This window comes from Sus scrofa, chromosome 1 (genome assembly GCF_000003025.6).
Source record: "Sus scrofa isolate TJ Tabasco breed Duroc chromosome 1, Sscrofa11.1, whole genome shotgun sequence".
Lineage (NCBI taxonomy): Eukaryota > Metazoa > Chordata > Mammalia > Artiodactyla > Suidae > Sus > Sus scrofa.
In genome coordinates, this window is record NC_010443.5 from 66,321,245 (window position 1) to 66,347,485 (window position 26,241).

The following is a 26,241-nucleotide window of genomic DNA, read 5'->3' on the forward strand; positions in this document are numbered from 1 at the left end:
GAATAATCCCTTGAAGGGAGATATTAAATGAAATAACAAAAGCTTTTATTTAAGCTAGTTTTTATTGACTTTATCTAGTTTTTATTGACTTTCCTTTCTTTAGATCTTGTCTCAAAAGACAAACAGTATATTTTGTGTTACTGTAAACATGAGACTTTCAAGCCGTTTTACTACAGTCCTTAGAAACAATTTATTTCTTCAACTCTTCACGCACACCTGAATTGGTGGAGGCTTCAGCTCGAAGCTCTTCTCTTTCTCCCTTTAAAGCAAACTCAGGCCCTGAGTGTTCCTGGACGCTGGATTTCACAGCATAAGCTGCATAGTTAAGGCTGGTGTTTTCACTCCAGTGCCAGTAACCTGAGAAGGGGTTGTAGAGCATTCCTGTCACCGTTTGAACTGAAAGACCATCTGAAAAAAAAAAAAAATTGATAGAAAGGAGATTTAATAAATGCTCAGGAGTTCCTGTCGTGGCTCAGAGGTAACAAACCCTACTAGGATCCATCAGGATGCAGGCTGGATCCTGGACGTCACATAGTGGGTTAGGATCTGGTGTTGCAGACATGGCTTGGATCCCGAGTTGCTGTGGCTGTGGTGTAGGCCGGCAGCTGCAGCTCTGATTAGACCCCTAGCCCAGGAACTTCCATATGCTGCAGGTGCAGCCCTAAAAAGTGAAAAAAAATAATATAAATAAATAAATGTTTACCTTCCAAGTGCCAAGAGTCTCATGCAACTCTCCATATTAAAAAAGGATTCCTACCTCAATGGTACAAATACTTTGTAACCTTGTATAGCTCATCTTTTTTTTCTTCATTTTTGGTCGCTTCTCGGCATATGGAGCTTCCAGGCCACGGATCAAATCTGAGCTGCAGTCTCACCCCAAGCCACAGCTGCAGCAATGCTGGATCTTTAAACCACTGGGCCAGGGATCGAACCCTTGTCCCAGAGTTCCCAAGATGCCACCAACCCCCTTTCATCACAGTGGGAACACCTGTATAGCTCATTCTTTACTGCAGCAGAACATAAACCCTAGCACAGAGTTTGGAATTTGTAAGTACTTGATAAACATTAGCTGTTATTAGAAAATACCTGCCAACAAGTGATTATTCCAATAAAGCATCTTTAAAATATCTTATCTACTCGGAGTTCTCATTGTGGCTCAGTGGGTTAAGAACCCAGCTAGTATCCATGAGGATGCAGGTTTGATCCCTGGCCTTGCTCAGTGGGTTATGGATCCGGCATTGCCGCAGGCTTCGGTGTAGGTCTCAGACACAGCTAGGAATTGGCATTGCTGTGGTTGTGGCATAGACCTGCAGCTGCATCTCCAATTCAGACCCTAGCCTGGGAACTTCCATATGCTGCAGGCAGATCCTAAATAGAAAAAAAATGTATACTCTATTTTCAAAAAGGTTATTTGCAGATAAGAAATTACTATATTTCATTAGATGGATGATATTCCAAGTAAAATTAAGTTTATTGATATACTGTTATATGAACAAAAAGCATTAGACACATAAGTCAAAGTATTCAAAAGGAATAGGAATTCCTGTTGTGGTGCAGCAGAAACTAACACAACTAGTATCTGTGAGGTCTTGGGTTCAATCCCTGGCCTCCCTCAGTAGGTTAAGGATCTGGTGTTGCCCTGAGCTATGGTGTAGGTTGCAGACATGGCTTGGATCTGGCATTGCTGTGGCTGTGGCCAATTTGATCCCTAGCCTGGGAATTTCCATGTACCACAGGTATGGCCCCAAGAAGCAAAAAGAAAAAAAAAAAAAAAAAAAGGAATACCAAATACTAAATAAATGAACTGAGAAGTGTTATTACTTGAGAGCAATTCAACACGAGGTGTAAAGCAAAGCTTGGCATTGTAGGGAGTACAGAGAAGAGACACAGTATTGCCTTCAAGGAGCTTATAGCCAGAAAGAGATTAAAAACATGAAAATAGGAGCTCCCATCATGGCGCACTGGAAACGAATCCGACTAAGAACCATGAGTTGCAGGTTTGATCCCTGGCCTCACTCAGCGGGTTAAGGATCTGGCGTTGTGGTGAGCTGTGGTGTAGATCGAAGATGTGGCTCAGATCTGGCATTGCTGTGGCTGTAGCATAGGCCGGCAGCTACACCTCCAGTTTGACCCCTAGCCTGGGAACCTCCATATGTCATGGGTGCAGCCCTAAAAAGACAAAAAAAAACAAAAAACAAGTTTAAAAACATGAAAACATACTATAAGGCATGCTTATACCTAGCATACAACACTACATAAAAAGTGTCAAGATTAAAACAAATCAGATTATGAAGGAACTGGGAAAAATAGTATGCAATATAAGCTGATTCAAGGATGGCCTCAAGAGGAGTTCCCGCTGTGGCACAGCAGGTTAAGGATCCAGCATTGTCTTTGTGGAGGTTTGGGTTACTGCTGAGGCTCAGGTTCAATCCCTGGTGCAGTGGGTTAAAGTGTTGCCCCAGCTGTGGCATAGGTCGCAGCCATGGCTCAGGTTTGATCCTTAGCCTCTGAACATCCATATGCCACGAGTGCAGCCAAAAAAAAGGTAAAGTAAAAGACATTTGTACCTCATCCTTGAACAAGTGAGGATTAAACAGTCAACAAGTAGTCCTTGATCATCTATGATTTGCTTGGCCCTGGGTCAGGTGGCATGGATGAGAGACAATGGTATCTAACACTTAGTCCTAACTTCAAGCAGTTTATAATCTAGTTGGGGAGAGAAAACAAACATCCAAAGAATAGTGGCCTATTTAATTGTTAGATTATGTGCTTAGTAATTATAGGTACATTAAAGGTTCAGTCAGGCCTTGAACACTGGAAAAAAAATTAATACTTACTTGATTCCAGAATGCTCTCTAGCTTTTCAGGTGAAACAAACTTTTCCCATGTATGAGTACCTTTTGGTACAATACCTGCAATTTGCTCTGCAAAAACAATTCCCAAGGCATAAGATAGCTGGGTTTTGTTGATTGTAGTAATGAATAAAGAACCACCAGGCTAAAAGAAAAAAAAAGTGTGTACAGAAGTAAAATTTTAAATGTCAGGAGTATCAGTTAGAAAAAGGCTTGGCTTCCCCCACCCTTCTCCTTCCTCCCATATAATTTAAGTGCAGTTAAAATACACAAGTGTGAATAAAATATAGTTTACCAAACAGTATTTTTTTTCTCTAAGGAAATTCATTGTTATAGGCAGCTCACTACAGATGCGCTTACTGAATTTATGCAACAGTGCTTACAACTAACTCTTAAAATCATACATTACTCTGACATGTTTGTATTATATACATTCTTTTGCACCTATCAAATACTTCATAGTAAAAATATAGAAATGAGGTCAGGCTGCTATTCCTTGTTACATGTCCACATGATGTCCTAATATATCAACACTACTTTCTCTTTGGGTGTCAAGCCTGTCTCACGTGTTTGGTATAGCACATAGCCACACAGCTCATGAAGGGGAGCAAGGCCAAGAAGTATTCTCAGACAAAAGCATTAATGATTAAGGTAGGAAAGCAGTTTTTTTTGTTGTTGTTGTTCTGATTTCACTAGTATAAAGAATATAAAGAGATCAGGATAAGTACTTAGATGATGCAAACCATTTATGGGATTGTTTAGTCTGTCATCTTTCAATGACTATATTTATGGTGTTTCCTACATTTACTCCCACATATGGCAAGAAGATTAATGCCTCTTCCCTCTTTAACACATTTTCGTTAACACCTGATGGGGATAAAATGCTGAAGACCCCCTCCAAAACAATCATATTAAGATATGTATATAGTTATGAAAAATATATATTTATACCTCAAATACCACCCGAAACCAAAAATAAAAGCAGTAAGAGAAGGCCCTGAAATATTGGGATGTGGTTTTAAAACCAAAACATCAGACACTATTACACATTATAACTTTTCTCTGTAAAACTCTAGTACTCTGTCATATTAAGAATCACTTATATATGAATTATATCTCAGTAGGGCTAAGGGGGAAAAATCACTTATAAATATCTAATCTGTGCTTCCAAGATCTTATTCTAAGGAAATAGTGGTGAGCAATCATCATTTCTTTTTTTAAAAATAGGCTTTCTATTAAAGCAAAAATTACTTTTAAATTCTATGAAGCAAGTATTCCCATCTGTGTGAAAGAACCTCCATCCATACATACTGACTGAGACATAAAACAGAAAGAAATAATTGAGGAGTTTTGCTTGGGAAATAGAAGTGAAACCTAATAAAACTCATTAAGAGGAAACATTGGAGCTTCCGCTGTGGCGCAACAGGATCAGAGGCATCTTGGTTACGCTAGGACGTGGGTTTGATCTCCGGCCCAGCACAGTGGGTTAAGGATCTGGCATTGCTGCAGATGCAGCTTTGGTCATAACTGTGGCTCAGATCTGATTCCTGGTCCTGGAGTTACATATGCCTTGGGGCGGCCGAAAATGGAGAAGGAAAAAAAAAAAAAGGAAACACCACCAAGAAACTATACAGACTGAAGGAGACTAAAGAGATGTGGCAACTAAATACAATGGAGAATCCTGGCTTGGATCCTCCAACAGAGAAGTGATGTTAGTAGAAACACTAATGAAATCTAAAAGGGTTTAGTCTATGGTGTAGTTGATAGTATAACGTCAACGTTAATTTTGTAGTTTTGAACAGAAGCAGACTCAAAGGTTTTTGAAACCAAAATTATGGCTACCAAAGATAACTTATTTTCTTTGCTGTACATCTGAAACTAACACATCTTTGTAAGTCAACTATACCCCAATAAAATTAAAAAAAAAAAAAAAAAGCAAGTTTCTTGTGGTTCAGCGGGTTAAGGAACTGGCATTGCTGTAGCTGCACCGTGGGTTTGATCCCTGGCCTCTGAACTTCCACATGCTGCAGGTGTGGCCAAAAAAAAAAAAAAAAAAAAAAATACAATCTAATCCCCCCAACACAAGAAAAAACTTTGTAGTTTTAAGAAATATCCCATGGGCTATATACAGGGCTAGGACAACAGTGAGGCAAGTGAGATGCCAAGGGCAAGATGCTGAAGAGGGCAAGCACTCTTGGGGCATGTAAATGCAGGACTGGTACCAAAGAGTGAGCGCCCCCTTGCACTCTGTGCCCCAGGTGCCATCTGCCTCATCAATACTAGGGGAGACTGGGTCAAGGGCACATGGGAACACCATACTACCTTTGCAATGCTCCTAGAAATCTTAAATGATTTTAAAAGACAAATCTGCTTGCCATTTTTTTTTTTTTGGTTATTTTTTTTTTTTCTTCTTAGCTGCACCCGCAGCGTGTGGAAGTTTGCAGGCCAGGAATCAAACCTGCTCCACAGCATGACCCAAGCCACCACAGTGACAACACTGGATCCTGAACTCTCTGCACTACAGGAGAACTCTGAAAAGACACTTTTTAAAAGCTCTATTTAGGAGTTCCTGCTGTGGCACAGTGAGTTAAGAACCCAACTGCAGCAGCTTGAGTTGCTGAGGAGGTTCGGGTTCCATCCCAGCCCAGCACAGTGGGTTAAAAGGATTTTGCCACATTTAACTCTTTTAGCTGGTGACCTTAGGAAGATACCTCTTGAATATATAAACAACAGAGATGATAAACTGTTGCGCATATTACATATTCAGAGTGACTTAAATGCTATCTAACCAATTTATGATAATAATGATATTTTAAAGTATTAATCCAAATCAATTTCTTAGTAATTGTCATTCAATGTCTATTAGATATTTAATTCAGACTATTTCAATGGAAAAATACCACTATAAATCTATGGTTTGTATTATAATGTTCAGCGCCAACATTTTTCAAGATCCCTGGACATCAAGATACTGGATCTGGAAAACCTTGGTATTCAGGGCAAGCTGAGAGGTAGAAGTAATCTCCAGCAGAAGTAATATTCCTGGTTTCGAGTATTACAAACATTTATTGTTATACAACTACATTCAAAAGAAAAATAAGTAAACCCCATAAGTCTTACTTTTAGCACTTGACAGCAGCACTGTATAAATGTTTCTAGATCAATCACATGTTCTACAACTTCAGAAGCTACAACAGCATCAAATGTTTCTGCAGTTTCTTCCACAATCTCTTCCAGGGAGCATGCTCTGTACTCTATCCTCTTATCCAGGACTGGGTCAAATGATTTATGGTGCTGTGCTGTTTTAATGTTCTCATCCACAGGATCAATTCCAATAACTGATGCCCCAAGCCGCCCTAGAGGCTAATGGCATAAAAAGCTGTTACCCTCAGGAAGAAGATAGAACCCATGTTAGCAATAAAAAGCTTCTCAAAAAGAATATATAACTAAGCACGAGGGAATAATTATTGGAGATTGTTGTGAGTACGTGAAAGTACAATATATCAAATTCTCTAGCTTGTACACATTTGAAAATTCCATTAAAAAAGCTTAAAAATGAGAATAATCACAACAACAAAAAACTTATCAAGAGCAACTTGACAATAGTGAGGAAATTTCTATCTACATTCTCTAGACACACTTATAGGCACACAGTATAGTATTAACTTTTATTTTTAAGGCTGAACCTGCAGCACATGTTAATTAGAATAGGTGTTCAATCGAAGCCACAGCTGCCGGCCTACACCACAGCCACAGCAACGCCAAATCTAAGCCATGTCTGTGAACTACCCCACAACTCATGGCAACACCGGATCCTTTAACCCACTGATCAAGGACAGGGATTGAACCTGCACCTTCATGAATACGAGTTGGGTTCTTAACTTGCTGAGCCCCAAGAGGAACTCCAGTATTAACGTATTTAAAGTACAATAAATGTAACATGTCATTATAAAAAGAGCAGAACTTTCTAATATTCAAGTTCTCTAAAGAAAATTTTTTTCTCCATAGTTTCTCCTGTGACTGACTAGAAACAATTCTTCATAACTAATTCTTCTTTTAACTTTTATATTCAACCACTTCCGATGACATGCCCAAGTTTTTCAACACAGACTTAATTTTAATCAAAACTGCATAGTGGAGTTCCCATTGTGGCGCAGTGGTTAACGAATCTGACTAGGAACCATGAGGTTGCGGGTTAGATCCCAGGCCTTGCTCAGTGGGTTAAGGATATGGCATTGCCATGAGCTGTGGTGTAGGTCACAGACACGGCTTGGATCCCGTGTTGCTGTGGCTGTGGCATAGGCCAGTGGCTACAGCTCCAATTAAACCCCTAGCCTGGGAACATCCATGTGCTGAGGGAGTGGCTCTAGAAAAGGAAAAAAAAGACAAAAAAAAAAAAAAAAAAACCCAAAAAACTGCATAGCATTGGAGTTCCCATTATGGCTCAGCAGTAACAAACCCAACTAGTATCCAAAAGGATGCAGGTTCAATCCCTGGCCCTGCTTAGTGGGTTAAGAATCTGGCATTGCCATGAGCTGTGGTGTAGGTCACAGACACGGCTTGGATCTGGCATTGCTATTATGGCTGTGGCATAGGCTGGCAGCTTCAACTCTGATTCGAACCCTAGCCTACAAATGTTCATATGTCTCAGGAGCAGCCCTAAAAAAAAAAAAAAAAAGAAGAAGAAGAAAGAAAGAAAGAAAGAAAAAAAGAAAAAAAATGCATAACATTTATTTTATAACTCTTTAGTCAATAATTTAAAAGTATAAATCAAATTATTTTTACTTTAGAGATATAAAATCTGTTATACTGAGATTATAGAACACATACAACAAAATCATATTCATTTATAATTTGATAACCACATATTCTTGATTCTAAGGAATATATTTTCACATATTTTACATTTCCTGAAACTTCATAACTGTTTCAAAAGAAACCAGTCCACTGCTGCCTGAAGAACACAGTTTCTGCATATGGAAACTTGGCTGTGAATCAAAGGCCTCTGTTAGCCTCACTGTTAACTTGGCTGTTAAGGACTTTGACAGTAAGCATCATACTGTATCTTTACTTACATTTGTATCCTATACTGTTGCTTAAAATATCTTTTGAAGGTCAGATGATGATGCAGGATTGAAACAAAAAGTTACTGTGTTGATAGAAGATTACTAAATAGAGCTACAGGGTATAAATTTACTATAAAGCTAAAGCACATATTGTTCACAGGGAAAATGAATATTTTTCCAAGTATTCTAGAGCAGCTAAGAAGTAAAGAACCCCAAAGCAGGCAAAATTCTGTTAGGTTTTGACACTGAAGCAAGTGCAAAAGGACAGCTTATCAGTGCATTTAAGGAGAGAAGAGATAAAATTTCCAAAGCTATTCAAATGACCAGTACTTTTTTTTTCTTATTCTTTTTTTTAAATTGAAGTATAGTTGATTTACAATACTAATTTTAGGTATACAACATAGTGACTCAATATTTTTATAGATTACACTCCATTTAAATTTATTATTTCCCTGTCTTGTACAATATATCCTTGTTGTTTTTATTTATTTTACACATCGTAGTTTGTACCTCTTAATCCTCCTACCCTTATGCTGCCACTCCCTACTAGTATCCACTAGTTTGTTCTCTGTATCTGTGAATCTGTTTCTGTTTTGCTATATTCATTCATTTGCTTTATTTTTAAGATTCCATGTATAAGTAATAACATACAGTAACTGTCATTGTCCATTTTATTTCACTAAGTGTAAAACCCTCTAGGTTTATCCACGTTGTTGCAAATGGCGATTTTTTTTTATATGGCAGAGAAATATGCCATTTTATGCATCATGCGTGTGTGTGTGAGAGAGAGAGAGAGAGAGACATCTTCTTCATCCATTCATTTGTTGATGGTCACTTAGGTTGCTCCCATATCTTGACTCTTGTTAATAATGCTACTATGAACACTGGGGTGCATGTATCTTTTTAAATTAGTGTTTTTGTTTTATTCAGATATATACCCAGGAGTGGAATTGCTGGGTCATACAATATTTATATTTTTAGGTCTTTTTTTTTGTTTTTTTGTTTGTTTGTTTGTTTTTTGTCTTTTTGCTATTTCTTGGGCCGCTCCCATGGCATATGGAGGTTCCCAGGCTAGGGGTCTAATCGGAGCCACCGGCCTACTCCAGAGCCACAGCAACGCGGGATCGGAGCCGCGTCTGCAACCTACACCACAGCTCATGGTAACGCCAGATCGTTAACCCACTGAGCAAGCGCAGGGATCGAACCCGCAACCTCATGGTTCCTAGTCGGATTCTTTAACCACTGCACCACGACGGGAACTCCTATTTTTAGGTCTTTTAAAATTTTTATTTATTTGTTTGTTTTTATTTTATGGCCGCACCCGGAGCATATGGAAATTCACTGGGTAGGAAATGAATCCAAGCCTCAGCAGTGATCTACACCACAGCTCCAGCAACACTGTGCTGAGCGAGGGATTGAACCTGTGCCTCTGCAATGACCCAAGCCAGTGCAGCCAAATTCTTAACCTACTGTGCCACAGCAGGAATTCCAACATTTTTAGTTTTTTGAGGAAACTCCATACTGTTTTTCATAGTGGCTGCACCAATTCACATTCCTACCAACAGTGTACCAGGGTTTGCCATTCTTTTTTTTTTTTTTTCCCCTTATTAGGGCTGCACCCAAGACATGTGGAAGTTCCTAGGCTAGGGGTTGAATCAGAGCTACAGCTGCTGGCCTAAATCACAGCCATAGCAACATGAGATCCAAACCACATCTATGACCTACACCATAGCTCACAAAGCCTGATCCTTAACCAACTGAGTGAGGCCGGGAATCGAACCCACACACTCATGGATACTAGTCAGATTCATTTCCACTGAGCCACAATGGGAACTCTCTTGATGACAGCCGTTCTGACAGATATGAGGTAAAATCTGACTATAATTTTGATTTGCCTTTCTCTGATAATCAGCAATGCTGAGTATCTTTTCATGTGTTTTTTGGCCATCTATGTGTCTTTTTTAGAAAAACGTCTATTCAGGTCTTCTACCCATTTTTTAAATTGGGTGTTCTGTTTTGACATTGAGTTGTTTGAGCTGTTTATATATTTTGGATATTAATTCTTTTCAGTCACAGCATTTGCAAGTACTAGCTCTCATTCCTTAGGTTGTTTTTTTCTTTGATGATGGTTTCCCTTGTTGTGAAAAAGCTTTTAAGTATTATTAGGTCCCATTTGTTTATTTTTACCAGTGTCCTCAATTTCGTGTAAAAAAATTTTTCTGAAATTTGAATAAAAAATTTCTGTCATTTTCTGAAATAAATATCTCTCTATAGATAGATAGACAGATAGATAGATATAGGTATAGACTTTTTTTCTTTTTTGACTACCCTGTGGCATACGAAGTTCCCAGGCCAGCAATCACATCCAAGCCATAGTTGTGACCTAAGCTGTAGCCTGCGTCAGTGCCAAATCCTTAACCCACTGTGCCGGGCAGGGGATTGAATCTGTGACCCAGTGCTCTCACAACACTGTTGATCCCATTGCACCACAGCGGGAACTCCTTATATGTTTTTAAGAAAGTAAAAATCAACAGTTCTCATTGTGGCTCAGCGGTTTAAGAAACTGAAATAGTGTCATGTAGGTTTGATCCTTGGCCTCAATCAGTGGGTTAAGGATCTGGTGCTGCCACAAGCTGCAGTGTAGGTCAAAGATATGGCTTCAGTGTTGTGGTGTAGGCCTGAAGCCACAGCTCCAATTCAACCCCTAGCCTGGAAACTCCCATATGCCACATGTGCAAAGCATGTATAACTTTTATAATAGTTAAAACATTAAAAGCAAATAACATTACACATTTGTTTATTTAAAATAAACAATATTATTTGTTAAAGAGACAGAAGAAGCATAAGCCCACTTCTTCTCAATTGTTTTCCCCAGTTAAAAATGGCAAGAAAGTTATAAACTACTTACTTCTGTTAACAATCCACCACCACAGCCAACATCAAGAATCTTCATCCCAGACAAAGGTTTTCCAGGCTGGTGATTAGCAACTGTTTTTAAAAGATTGTCTCTTAAAAAAAAAAAAAAAAAAAAAAAACACAAATCAAAACATATAAAAACAGATTTTTTTGTCTTTTTGTTTTTTTAGGGCGACACCCGTGGCATATGGAGGTTCCCAGGCTAGGGGTCTGATCGGAGCTATTGCTGCCGGCCTACACCACAGCTCACAGCAACACCAGATCCTTAACCCACTGAGTGAGGCCAGGGACTGAACTCGAAACTTCGTGGTTCCTAGTCAGATTCATTTCCACTGCACTACGACGGGAACTCCTGAAAACGAATTGCTAATTTTATCAATAAAGTCTTAAAAATGTGTCATTTTCAAGCAGTATTAAACTTTTTTTAGTCTTTTAAATATAATTATTTTATTTTTTATTAAACTATAATTGATTTATTAAACTCTTTTTAAATGGACTATTGATTTGAGGAGTATAAAGTTTTGTTTTTTTTTGTTTTTTTGCTTTTCAGGACTGCACCTGCAACATATGGAAGTTCCCAGGTAGGAGTTGAGTTGGAGCTGCAGCTGCTGGCCAACTCCACAGCCACAGCAACATGGGATCCGAGCAATGTCATCGACCTACACTGAAGCTTGTAGCAACACCGGGTCCTTAACCCACTGAGCAAGGCCAGGGATTGAATCTGCATCCTCATGGATACTAGTTGGCTTTATAACCCAGTGAGCCACATGGGAACTCCAAAAAGATTTTTTTATTCTCAGCTTGTCCTTAATTTGTATTTTTAGTAATCAAAAGCAGGAGGTTTAAAGTAAACTTGAAATAATCTAGTAATAATTATGATTTAATTATTATGTTAGTAATAATCTAAAGAAAAACTTTAAAAACAATCCTGTAGAGATTAACCTAATTTTATTCACTTGAGATGTCATGTCACCTGAGACATTTGTTAGCTATGTTGTTACTGCTTGCTAGACCAATTTCATATCAGCAACAAACAGGTTATTTTACATGGCTCAGAAGAAGCCAACTAGGGAGCTATATTTTCAGAATTTGCCTGTATTCCCTTCTAAGTTGAGTCTCTTTTAATCTAAGTTAGTGGTGTTTTCATGATCGTGTAAACAGGCATCCAAATCAAGTAAACTTAATTCTAAGAAATCACATAATCATACTAGTACTTTACCACATTCACAAATGTAAGCCACACACATACATATCCATATACACACAAAGATACATATAGCTAATAATATTGTAAACTAAAACTTTAAATTGGACTATACATGAATTCTAATTATACTTACATTAAAATAAATGTTATATATAATAAGGATAACTTAGGATATCTTTTATTGCTATTAAAAACGGACTTCTAGAAAAACCTAGACAGTGGTTAAGTAGATAACTTCAGAATGTTGTACAGAAAGGTCTCATTTCAAATGACGTCCAATCCACTCTTCACGCATTGGCCAAAATGACTCCTTTATATCTTAATTTAGATCATATGGCTCCCCTTCAATGGTTTTACTTATGATCAGAATAAAATCCAAAGTTTAATCATATGTGCACAGCCCTGGGTGGTCTTTTTTAGTGCAATATCTAAATAATTAGTACCACAGGATTCCCCTGGTGGCCTAGTGGGTTAAGGATCCAGTGTTTTCACTACTGCGGCTTGGGTTGCTGCTGTGGCACAGGTTTGATCCCTGGCCTGGGAATTTATGCATACTGTGGGCGTGGCCTAAGTAAATAAATAAATAATAGTGTCAGTATTTTGAATAGAATAGTTCTCAAGCTAAGTGTGCATGAGAATAGTTGGAAGGTTTGCTAAAACACAGGCTGCTGACACCCCAAAGCAGCAAGTCCAGGGTAATACCTGAGAGTTTTGTAGTTCTATCAAGATCACAAATGATACTGATGTTGCTAGTCTAGGGCTAACTCTGAGAACAACTGATCTAGCCTAACAGAATGACATTTCTGCTTTTCTTTGCTTTAGTGTCTCAACAATCTACTAATTCAGTGATTTAAAAAAAAAAAAAAGGTGCCAGTATTTTCTTTTTGCTTTATTGATTCTGAATAAATCAGCAAAAACCAATCAGGAAGTACCTTGAGGAAAGTCTGAATCTGATATTCTGTGTCTATTACAGTACCTTGCCCATATGGGCTGCTCAAACAATTTAATGAATAAATAAATAAATGGACAGAATGAACAATTCCTTGATTAAGTGGAGTCCGATGAGCCTTGCCTTTATGTCCCATGGCAAACTCTAGGCACAAAGGCTGTATTTTTTTTTTCCTTTGGCTGCACCCACAGCACATGGAAGTTCCTGGGCCAGGGATAGAATCTGAGCTGCAACTGTGACCTGAGCCACAGTCAAGGCTGTGCTGAATTAGGGATCAAATCTGTGCCTGAGTAGCAACCTGAGCCACTGCAGGGACACTGGATCCTTAACCTGACATGCCACAGCAATAACTCTCCCTTTTTTTTTTTTTCCCCAGACTGTTTTGAATGATGAATATCTTGGTAACTTTTATATAATCCAGGTAAATTCCCAAAAAATATTTGTTGAATTGAACTGTCTCAGAAGTATTCCCCCACCATTTTTTTTTTTTTTTTTGGTCTTTTTTAGGGCCACCCCCATGGCATATGGAGGTTTCCAGGCTAGGGGTCGAATCAGAGCTGTAGCCGCCGGCCTATGCCATGGCCATGGTAACATGGCATCCGAGCCACATCTGCAACCTACACCACAGCTCATAGCAACACCGGATCCTTAACCTACTGAACGAGCCAGGGATTGAACCCACGTCCTCGCGGATGCTACTTGGGTTCATCGACCACCTAGCCACAACAAGAACTCCTCAGTAGTATTCCCTTTATCAGAACTGCCTAGGAGTTCCCATCGTGGCTCAGTGGTAAACGGATCTGACTAGGAACCATGAGGTTGCAGGTTCGACCCCTGGCCTCACTCAGTGGGTTAAGGATCTGGCATTGCTGTGAACTGTGAGGTAGGTTGCAGACGTGGCTCAGATCTGGCATTGCTGTCACTCTGGTGTAGGGCGGCAGCTACAGCTCTGATTAGACCCCTAGCCTGGGAACCTCCATATGCCACAGTTGCAGCCCTATAAAAGACAAAAAAAAAAAAAAAAATAGGAGTTCCCATCATGGCACAGTGGTTGACGAATCCGACTAGGAACCATGAGGTTGCAAGTTCGATGCCTGCCCTTGCTCAGTGGGTTAAGGATCCGGCGTTGCCGTGAGCTGTGGTGTAGGTTGCAGACACGGCTCGGATCCCGCATTGCTGTGGCTCTGGCGTAGGCCAGTGGCTACAGCTCGGATTGGACCCCTAGCCTGGGAACCTCCATATGCCGCGGGAGTGGCCCAAGAAATAGCAAAAAAAAAAAAAAAAGACAAAAAAATAAAATAAAATAAAATAAACTGCCTAAAGGTCAAAGTTGCTATAAAATGACCTTGATGCAATAGAACCCTAATTCCTTCTCCATACAGATTTACTGATAATGTCCAAAAGCACTTCAAGTTAACTTAATGAAAGCAGCCTAGAACTTGGGTGATGTTATTAAAAAATTAATAGTTTCAAACAATGAAGACAATCTCCCTAATTTCTTCCTTCCTTCTTCCTATTTTATGGCCGCATTTGTGGCATATGGAAGTTCCCAGGCTATTGGTCGAATAGCAGCTGCAGCTGCTGGCCTATATCACAGCCACAGCAATGTGGAATCTGAGCCATGTCTGCAACCTAGGCCACAGCTTGTGGCAATGCCAGATCCTTAACCCACTGAGCGAGGCCAGGGATCAAACCTGCATCCTCATGAATTCTAGTCAGGTTCTTAACCCGCTGACCACAATGGGAACCCCATCCCAAATTTCTAAAGCAAACTTAAAATGCAGCATTTTGAACCTAGGCATAAACCATGATGGGAAAAGTGAACTCAAAAGAAAATAAATGAAAAAAAAAAAAAAAGGAGTTCCCGTCATGGCGCAGTGGTTAATGAATCCGACTAGGAGCCATGAGGTTGTGGGTTCGACCCCTGGCCTTGCTCAGTGGGTTAAGGATCTGGCGTTGCCGTGAGCTGTGGTGTAGGTCACAGACTCGGCTCAAATCCAGCGTTGCTGTGGCTGTGGCATAGGTCGGTGGCTACAACTCAGATTCGACCCCTAGCCTGGGAACCTCCATATGCTGCAGGAACGGCCCTAGAAAAGACAAAAAAAAAAAAAAAAAAAAAGAAAAGAAAAAAGAAATGATTGAAAAGAGTTGTAATTTAAAAGGTCTAGGATTTCTGGAATGTTACCTAATAAACGGCACCCTCAGGTCGTTCATAGAATGAAGAGGTGCATACACTCCTTGCTCATCCCACCACCTGTGAGCCAAGGCCAGGAAGGTCTTCACCTCATTGCTGTCTACAGTGGACCGGGAAGTACTGTATGGTCTTATCCAAGGGAGCCTAAGAGGTCAGAAGGAAAAGTCAAGCAAAAACTGCCATTTAAAAAAATGTATTAAGTAGAAAGATATTCTAATTTACAATTTATTAGATCCCAAATACATGTATTGCTCATTTTTGATGCTTCAAAACAAGTTTTCTTATAATCACATTCCTTATATATATATATAGCTTATAAATAAATAATATACACATATAGATTCACAGATGAAATGAATTAATTTGTTTTCGAAGTAGGTTACAACAAAAGTGAAATTATAAAGCCTGAGCTTTGGGGTCACCTAATAACAGTAACAGTAGTAGTAGTAGTAACTGTTCACTGATTACCTACTAAATCCCAGGTATTATTTGTTTAAGAACTCCATATGTGTCAGACATCAGATCATCTTATTTAAGCCTCTCAGCAACTCTATAAGGGTAAGTACTATTATTATCTCTAGTGCACTGATAAAGAAAGGCTCAAAGAGATCACATGGTAGAACCAGAATTTGAACTCAGATGTCCCCACCTTGACTCCATTTCTACTGCTTGATCATTCTGTTCCAAGATTGCATCATCTCTTGCCTGAACTTTCGTCCTGCTTACAACCTCATCCCCCTCCGATCCAAATGTTCACAACACACCCAGATGGATTGTTCTGAAATATGAATATGATCATGCTATCTTCCCATTGAAAATGCTTCCATGGCTTTCCAGTGATCTTAGGAAAAAAGATCAATCCTTAGCATGGCCTACAATGTTCTGAAGTATTTGGTTCCCAATTTCTTCCCTGTTCAAAGCCACCACTTTCCTCATCTTTCCCACTCCAGCCACATGAGCCTTCTTTCAGTTCTTTGAGTTGACCATGCTCGATCGTTCCCCAGGTACTTTGTATATGTCAACTGACATCGAATGACCAGAATATTCTTCTCACATTCCCCCTTCCTTCCTGTACACACCTAATTCATCCCTTTTCATCTTTTAGATCTTAGTTGAAATGGAATATCACCTAATAGTCCCCTATTTTAAGTCCTTTACAACTTTTGTGCTCCTTGGTGGGGCTATGTGATTAGTGGATCATGTCTCCCCACTAGAACATAAGCACTATGAGGGCAAGGCATAGACTGTCTTGCTTACCATTTTAGTGCAGTTCCTGAAACACAGTTGGTGCTCAGGAAACATTTGTCAAATGAACAATCTGAAGGAGAAGGCCTGGAAAAGTTTATAATTCACCCCCCAATTTTTTTTTTTTACACTCAAGTGGAATCAAACAGGGACTAAACAGATCAGACAGACACTATACCAGCTTCCATTTCAAAGTACATAGTAAGGGAGTTCCCGTCATGGCGCAGTGGAAATGAATCTGACCAGGAACCATGAGGTTTTGGGTTTGATCCCTGGCCTCGCTCAGTGGGTTAAGGATCTGGCGTTGCCATGAGTTGTGCTGTTGGTTGCAGACACAGCTCGGATCTGGCGCTGCTGTGGCTCTGGCATAGGCTGGCAGTAACAGCTCCTATTAGACCCCTAGTCTGGGAACCTCCATATGCCATGGGTGCGGCCCTAAAAAGACAAAAAAAAAAAAAAAATACATAGTAGGAAAATCCTACAAAGGTTCTTGGGTAAAAGAAAATAGGTTGTTACATTAGCATAGGTAATGCCATTTAAATTTTTATTATGTTTTTCTTAGCTACATACAATACATTCTATATGGATTACTTATTATTGTTTTAAGAGTTAAATGTCACTCTTCTTTAATAGGATCTTATTAATATTATCCTCCTTTTCATGCTTCATGCAAAGCCTCAGTCAGTATGAACGACTAATGCACAATGGATGGTTGCTCAGTTGACTAAGAATGATTTCACATATATCCAATCTTAAAGGAACTACAAGAAGTAGAAGCATGCATTTGGAAAACAGAGCTCATACTTTATGTAATATTTTTCACAACGTTAGATTGGTTTATAATATATGAATACATAAAGGTATTATTTTGATTAGATCTTGCTACCTAGAATGTATACTGAACCACCTTAGATATATGTTTTATCCAAATCATTTATGATTTAAGCATTATTTGTATCCTGTTATAAAATACTCTGAGGAGGTAAAAAGTACTTCTCTAAGTAATGTAGTCTCATATTAAAAATAAAATCTATTGCTGAGTACGGATGAAAAGTATACACTGGCGGTATACTACATAACACATTTTCTGTGGGTTTGAAATTTTCCGAATTTAAAAGTTGTTGGAAAAATAAGAATATTTCAATAAATAAAAACTACCATAATCAAATCATATGAGCTATACTGAGTTATTAAACACAATCAATACTAAACTATTATTGTGCATAATTACGTAAATATTTGCCACAGTAATGAATAAACTTACCTGTAACTTTTCATTCTATTCAAGAAGGCAAAATTCATGCTACAGGATTTGAACCACATGATTCTGTATTCATTGACAACCCATGGTTTAATTTGTAGAGTCCAACTGAGCTGATTCTTTGAACAAACTGAAAAAAGAAAACCAAATATCTAGAGAAAGCATTGCACAGTATGAATCCCTGATATATATGTGATTGAAGACAATTTTATATAGCTATTTTATATTACAATTGATAAACAGAAGGGTTTTTTTCCCTTAATTTTGGATTTTTTTTTTTCTGTCTTTTTAGGGTCACACCCACGGCATATGGAAGTTCCCAGGCTAGGGGTCAAACTGGAGCTTTAGCCGCTGGCCTACACTACAGCCACAGCAATGCCAAATCCAAGCCTTGTCTGCGAATTACACTGCAGCTCACGGCAACACCAGATCCTTAACCCACTGAGCAAGGCCAGGGATCGAACCTGTGTCCTCATGGATACTAGTCAGATTCCATTTCTGCTGAGCCACAACGGACACTCCTTAGTTTTGGATTTTATTCTAACTTATAAAATAAAAAATCTTGCATTCTGCCATCTAACTCTAATCAGACATTTCTGAATTTATAATTAGCAAAGCTAAGTAATACTTATGCAAAGTTTTTCACAGCATTTGTTTTTACATCAACATTATGCTGCACAAAATTATTTAAAAATGACATTCAAATTAAAGCTACACTACCTTTTAAACCAGGGTAGCATTAATTTTGAACTATCAAAACTAGTTCAGGAGTTCCCATCGTGGCTCAGTGGAAATGAATCTGATTAGGATCCATGAGGACACAGGTTCAGTCCCTGGCCTTGCTCAGTGGGTTAAGGATCTGGCGTTGCCATGATTGTGGTATAGGTCACAGATGTGGCTCGGATCTGGTGTTGCTATGACTGTGGTGTAGGCCAGTGCCTACAGATCCGAATCAACCCCTAACCTGGGGAACCTCCACATGCAGCGAGTGAGGCCCTAAAAGGCAACAAACAAACAAACAAACAAAAAAACGCAAGAGAATCCACCAAGAAGACAAATTACTCCAGCAAAAAACAGACAAAAATCAAAGATGATTTTGCAAAGAAAATCATTCCTGTGTCTGTCATGAATAGACACAAAAATTCACAATTAGTAAATAAAATTCAGCAGCTTATAAAAATAATATAGCATAACCAAGTAACATTTATTCTAGCTATGTAATACTAGTTCAATAGTAGAAAGTTAATCAATGAAATCTACCATATTAAAAATTGAGAGAGAGAAAAGAAAAAACAAATAAGCATATTAATTGATGTGGACAAAATATCTGACAAAATCCACACCTACCTATGATTAAAAACTCTCAGCAAACTTACAAGAAATACTTCAATTGGTTAGAATACCCAGAAAAATCCTATAGCTCATGAAGTACTTATGGTGAAAGACTAAGTACTTTACCTCTAAAATCAGGAACAAGGCACGAATGTCCATTCTCAACTCCTATTCAACATAGTACTAAAAAGTCTTAGCCAGTACAAAAAGGCAAGAGAAGGAAATAAAAGGCATACAGAACAGAGTTCTTTGGTGGCAAAATGGGTTAAGGATTCAGCATTGTCACTGCTCTGGTGCTGGTCACTGCTGTGGTACAGGTTCAATCCCTGGCTCCCTGGCCCAGAAACAAAAACAAACAAACAAACAAAAAAGGTATACAGAATGAAAAGGAAGAAACTAATCTGTCCTTTTCTTTTTTTTTTAGCCACACCCACTGCACATGGAGGATCCTGGCCAGGGACCACACTTGAGCCACAGCAGCAACTCAGCTACTGCAGTGAAGAGCATAAGAAATTCTCTGTATTATTTTTGCAATCTCTTTTTTTTTTGGTCATGTGGAAGTTCCCAGGCCAGGGATCAAAACTGCACCACAGCAGGATGCAAGCCGCTGGAGTGACAATGCCAGATCCTTAACCTCCTGTGCCACAAGGTAACTCTGCAACTTCTTATGAGTCAAATATTTTGAAATAAGTATCTAGCAACTGATGTTACTAGATTTATTTTATCTCATTTTATTTTGTCTTTTTGCCTTTTCTAGGGCTGTTCCCGAGGCACACGGAGGTTCCCAGGCTAGGGGTCTAATTGGAGCTATAGCCACCGGCCTATGCCAGAGCCACAGCAAGGCGGGATCCGAGCTAAGTCTGCGACCTACACCGCAGCTCACGGCAACGCCGGATCCTTAACCCACTGAGCAAGGCCAGGGATGGAACCCGCAACCTCATGGTTCCTAGTCAGATTCATTAACCACTGAGACATGACGGGAACTCCAAAGATGTTACTAGATTTATATGTAAGCTTCTAGATATTTTATACCTCAATTTTGTGTATCAATTTATCTCTCATTTTACATAAAATGTAGTACACTACACCCATTCTCCTGCACCTTGCTTTTTCCAACTATCAATGTATTTGTTTTTTTCATAATAGAGGATAAAGAACTTTTTTTTTAGGGCTGTGCAGTAATCCATTATATGACTGTATCTCATCATTTTTTTAAGTAGTACCCTATTAATGGGCACTATTTATTTAGGTTATTTCTAATTTTTTACTTTTCTGAAAACATAAGGTTGAATTACAAAGGTAATTTCATACATTCTTAAGAGTACCTGTAAAACCCCAAGAATTATTGTCAAATGGCATATGCATTTATAAAGTTGTATTGCTTTCACAGATGTTGAATAAATTTGCAGTTCCATGGGTAATACATGAGAGTATCTAGTGCTGCTTCCCCTACATTGATAATTATGTTGATAGTCACCTATGCAGTGTATTATCAAATGCTTTTATCTTTGCTAATCTAATAGATGAAAATACTATCTCAGTATAATTTTATCATGAGTGAGGTTAAATGTCCTTTTTTTCTTTTTCTTTCTTTATGGCCACACTTGCAGCATATGGAAGTTCCCAGGCTAGGGGTCAAATCGGAGCTACAGCTGCCGGCCTACACCACAGCCACAGCAACATCAGATCCAAGCTGTGTCTGTGACCTACACCTCAGCTCACTGCAACAAGGGATCCTTAACCCACTGAACAGGGCCAGGAATTGGATCTGCATCCTCATGGATCCTAGTCAGGTTCATTTCCACTGAGCCACAATGGGAACTCCTAATTGTCCTTTTTTTAAGTTTAAGGTGCTCTGGTCTGAATGTTTTTGTCCTCTCCAAATTCATACGTTGAAATCCTGACTCTTAAGGTGATGACATTAAGGACGTGGGGCCTTTGGGAGGCATTAGCTCATGAAGGTTGAAACTTCATGATTGGGTTTAGTGCCCTTATTTAAAAAAAAAAAAAAAAAAAAAAAAAAGACCCCAGAGAGCAAAAAGTTTCCACCTATGAATCAAGAAGTGGGCACTCACCAGATGCTGAATCTTGGACTTTGCATCTCCAGAACAGTAAGAAATAAATTTCTGTTGTTTATAGGCCGCCTAGCCTGTGGTATTTTGTTGTAGCAATAGGAATGGACTATGACAAAGGGTCGTTCATATTTCATATCTTATTTCATAGTCTTTGAACATTTTTCTCCTGAGCTTTTCACATTAATTTTTGTTTTCTTTAAAAGGCCTTCACAGTCTAGCCCAAATCCATTTCAAAGTTCTTTAAAAAAAAAAGTTTGTGCTTCTAAGCTTTTTCTTTTCTTTTTTTGCCCACCCCTTCCCAGACCAGGGATCAGATCCCAGCTATAGCTGCAACTTAAGCTACAGCAACACTGGATCCATAACCCACTTTGTGGGGGCAGGGGAGAATACGCATCCCAGCACTCCCAAGCCTACGCCAGTCCCACTCTACCACAGTGGGAACTCCTGTGCTTCTAACTCATATTATTCTTTCATTGTTTCTTTTTTTTTCCTTTTTAGGGCCATACCTGCAGCATATGGAAGTTCCCAGGCTAGGGGTCAAATTGGAGCTGCATGGCCCCACAGCCACAGCAACGGGGGATCCAAGCCACGTCTGTGAACTACACCACAGTTCACAGCAATGCCATATTCTTAACCCACTGAGAAAGGCCAGGGATTGAACCTACATCCCCACGGATACTAGTTGGGTCCATTTCCACTGAGCTACAAGGGGAACTCTGCCACCATTTCTATCATATTACTTTTTAAGACTCAGTTCACATATTACCTCTTTTATGACTTTAGGTAGGTAAATGAGATATTTAGAGAATTATGTAAACTGTGATACATAGATTAAGCATTTGTAGTTGACCCTTGAACAACTCTGGGAGCTAGAGGGTGCAAAGGAGCAAGTGCAGTCAAAAATCCATGTATATAATTATTAGAGAAATGCAAATCAAATCTAAAATGAGGTACCACACCAGTCAGAATGGCCATCATTAAAAAGACTACAAATAACAAATACTGGAGACAGTATAGAGAATAGGGAACCCTCCTACACTGATGATGGGAATGTAAATTGGTACAACCATTATGGAAAACAATATGGAGGTACCTCAGAAAAACTACCATATGACACAGCAATCCCACTCTTGGGCATATATCCAGACAAAACTTTCATTCAAAAAGATATATGCACCCTATGTTCATTGCAGCACTATTCACAATAGCCAAAATATAGAAACAACCTAAAGGCCACTAACAGATGGATTAAGAAGATCTGGTACATATACACAATGGTAGACTAGTCAGCCATAAAAAAGAACAAAATAATGCCATTTGCAGCAATATGGATGGAACTAGAGACTCTCATACCAAGTGAAGTGAGTCAGAAAGGGAAAGACAAATACTCTATGATGTCACTTATATGTGAGATCTAAAATACGGGCACAAATGAGGAGTTCCCATCATGGCTCAGTGGTTAACGAATCCGACTAGGAACCATGAGGTTGTGGGTTCCATCCCTGGCCTTGCTCAGTGGGTTAAGGATTCGGCGTTGCCGTGAGCTGTGGTGTAGGTTGCAGATGCTGCTTGGATCCTGCGTTGCTGTGTCTCTGGCATAGGCCAGTGGCTACAGCTCCAATTCGACCCCTAGCCTAGGAATCTCCATATGCCGTGGGGAGCGGCCCAAGAAATGGCAAAAAATAAAATAAAAAAATAAAAATAAATAAAATACGGCACAAATGAATCTATCTACAGAACAGAAACAAACTCATGATCATAGAAAAGACTTCTGGTTGCCAAGGGGGAAGGGGAAGGAGTGGGATGGACTGGGAGTTTGGGGTTAGTAGATGCAAACTATTGCATTTGGAGTGGATAAGCAATGAGGTCCTGCATATCCTAGGAAATTATATCCAGTCACTTGTGATGGAACATGATGGAAGATATTATGAGAAAAAGAATGTACCTATATGTATAACTGGATCACTTTGCTGCACAGCAGAAATTGACAGAATATTGTAAATCAACTATAATAATTTTAATTTAAAAATTAAAAATAAAAATAAAAACCCAAGTATAACTTTGTAGTCGGCTTTCCATATCTGCCGTTCTGCATCCTTGGATTCAAACAACCTCAGACTATGTAGCACTGAAATACAATATTGGGAAAAAAAATCCACATTTAAGAAGACTGGTGCAGTTGAAACTTATGCTATTCAAGGACCAACTGTATACAGTATTATAATGAAACTAAGTCTCAAAGATTTTAACACAGTCCTTGCTCTCTGGTCAGTGATGACCCCTAACTCCCTCTCACCTCTGCTATTTCTGGAAAATTAGTCCCTCAGTCATCAGTATGGTCAGAATTCTTCTTTTTTTTTTTTTTTTTTTTTTTTTTTTGTCTTTTTAGGGCCATGCCTGCGGCATATGGAGGTTCCCAGGCTAGAGGTCTAATCAGAGCTGCAGCTGCCAGCCTATGCCACCACCACAGCCACTCGGGAAACTTGCTGTGCCTGGAACCTATACCACAGGTCAGGGCAACGTGGAATCCTTAACCCACTGGGTGAGGCCAGAGACTGAACTGCATCCTCATGGATACTACTGGAGTTTGTTACCACTGAACCACAACGGGAACATCCACACACTTCTTTTCAAGGAACACCTTATGTTTCCTAGAAGCCTCCTGACAGATACTCTAGCTGGTCTTATGGTCACTCCAACTTCTTCTAAAACTGCACAACTTCAAGTCAGTTCCCTAAATATCTTGTTTAAGAAGTTCCCCTGATCCCATATGTCTACTAGATGTTCCTTCTATGTTCACTCACAAAAGTTGGAAAATTTTTTCTAAATTTGACTATAAAATACGTATTTACTGAAAAATATGAAAAGTATGTAATGACAGGGAGTTCCCGTCGTGGCTCAGTGGTCAACGAATCCAACTAGGAACCATGAGGTGGCAGGTTCGATCCCTAGCCTTGCTCAGTGGGTTAAGGATCCGGGTTGCCGTAAACTGTGGTGTAGGCTGCAGATGAGGCTTGGATCCCACCTTGCTGTGGCTCTGGCGTAGGCCGGTGGCTACAGCTCTGATTAGACCCCTAGCCTGGGAACCCCCATATGCCACAGGAGCGGCCCTAGAAAAGGCCAAAAAAAAAGTATATAATGCTAAAATGATAGATCACCAACTCCACCTCAGATAATTACTGCTAAAATTCTGATGTATCTCTATTCTTGCCATATATCTCCAAGTTCGTAACAAAAACTGACTTGTAACTTATTTTCTGAACACTGCATCCTAATTATTTTCTATTTGGATAAACATTGATTTAAATAATTTTTACTGGCTGCAGTATTTTTCATTATATTGAGAGCAACAACTTATCAATTTTACTGCAGGCCTTTAAGTTGCCCAGTTTTTGCTCATTATAACCTGATCTTAGGTCCACCCCTAACTTTTTTTTTTAAAGAGACTCAGGTATCATTCGTTTAAAAATTCACAGTGCCTGTCATACAGTAATGATTAAATGAGTTTCAAGTAAAGGATGAATTTAACGTTCTGGTTTACATTGGGCGTTAAATAATCAAACTGTCTTCTACATGCATCAGGTTCGGTGCGTTGTTTTCTTGATCTTATTTGCCAATACAGTCTGCTGAATTAACTTATCAAAAAACAGTATAGCTGCCTTAAATTCCTTCTGTAAAAAAAGGAAGATATGTACAGACAAAACAAATACAACGCGATCGATAACTATGAGACAGCTGGTATCATTTCCGGCAGGCAGCGGCAAAAGAAGAAAGCACACGACCTTGAGACTGCAGCGGGCACTCTCGTCGCCTGCTCCTGGGGAAGGAGCTCAAAGAAAATGAGGCAAAGGTCACGGGATACCTGGCTGCGGTCCGGCTGGCTGCGCTCCCCTTGGCCAGAACCAAGGGGAACCTAGCCTCTTCGAAAGGGAGAGTAAAAGTCCAGGGGGGTGTTAAACGCCCGGGACCAACGGGTCTTTAGCTCACCCCGCGCAGAGGCAAGCAACAGCCACCGGTCCGCTCCCGCGCCGCGCCTGCGCAGAACAGCCCTTCGGCACGGTGGGCTGCTTGACCGCGACCTCCAGACACACTCACCCGCCGACGTGGTTAAGCGAGGACAGTCAGCCCGTGTGCCCCGGTACACCGACCTAAGCCCGCCTAAAAATCGACTCCCGGAGGAGCTCAGCTTACAGCCTCGCCACATCGCGACAAAAAGGATCCACCTCTTTTCCGGTCCCTCTCGCAAAAGATCCCCAACACAAAGGTTCCGACATCCACTCTCGCACGGTGGGGCGCCAACCTAATCATGGTTGCAGTGATGGGTGTTAGGTATGTGGCTATACTCTCTCTTCACAGTCAGCATGTCAAACTGCATACGATTGCACTACAAAATGTTTTGTGTCAAAAACTTCATGATCCTCCATATAAGTAGCTGTTAATCATACTATTCCCCTGTAGCTCTAATTACTTCATATTTAATAGATGTCCCCAAGGACAGTTATATCCTTTAAGACACTGACCCTAACTTACAATCACAAGCACTTCTTCCCAAAGGGAACTGTTTCCCCTTTTAAGACATTCGAATATCGCAGAGGACCAGAGGTCTACAGCAAAATTTTTCTGAGTGATGTGATAATATTTTGGACAGGGGATACATTATGTAGCACAAAACTTAAATCACTCGGGCCAGGCAAACTTCATTTAGTTAGAATGGGAGTTCGTAACATTTTACTTCAAAATGTGTAACAGCCTTTCCTTGGATAAGACCAATGATAAATTTCCAACACTAAAAGCAAAAAAAAATCATCGTACATTTTTAACAGGCAGGGTCAGATTGGTAAAGGTTTCTTTGAATGGGTGAAAAATTACTGCTCATTTATGGTCTTTCCCTTATGGCTTCTTTGTAAAATATTGACCTCCTCCTAAGAGTGGCTGCAGACTTTGCAGTAGTTATGTCCTCTTCAGAGCACCTCTCTCAAGATACATGACCATCTCTCCAACTGAAGGCAGAAAGCTCTGCACAAAAGAACATTTAGCATGTGTTATATGTTTGCTGGAGTAAGAGATCCAAGGAAAAAGCAAAGTTCAAGAATGAGTAAAGTTCTAAGAGCGAACATACTTTCTTTGAATGTTCCCTCTCATTG

The 26,241-nt window shown here is 39.6% G+C and overlaps 1 protein-coding gene across 2 annotated transcripts; it reads right to left on the bottom strand.

The window, feature by feature from the left end:
• Positions 44-25,844, bottom strand: COQ3 (coenzyme Q3, methyltransferase). Of its 2 annotated transcripts, none has more exons than XM_021090298.1 (7): positions 25,085-25,844; positions 17,694-17,820; positions 15,176-15,328; positions 10,827-10,926; positions 5,973-6,215; positions 2,838-2,997; positions 44-408 (listed from the first exon to the last, which is right to left on the bottom strand). In XM_021090298.1, exons 1-7 carry the CDS (start codon positions 25,299-25,301, stop codon positions 191-193), a joined length of 1,218 nt encoding a protein of 405 aa, XP_020945957.1. In that variant the 5' UTR covers positions 25,302-25,844; the 3' UTR covers positions 44-190. The 2 variants fall into 2 exon arrangements, with proteins under 2 accessions (XP_020945957.1, XP_020945963.1); XM_021090304.1 differs by having other exon boundaries at positions 25,193-25,350.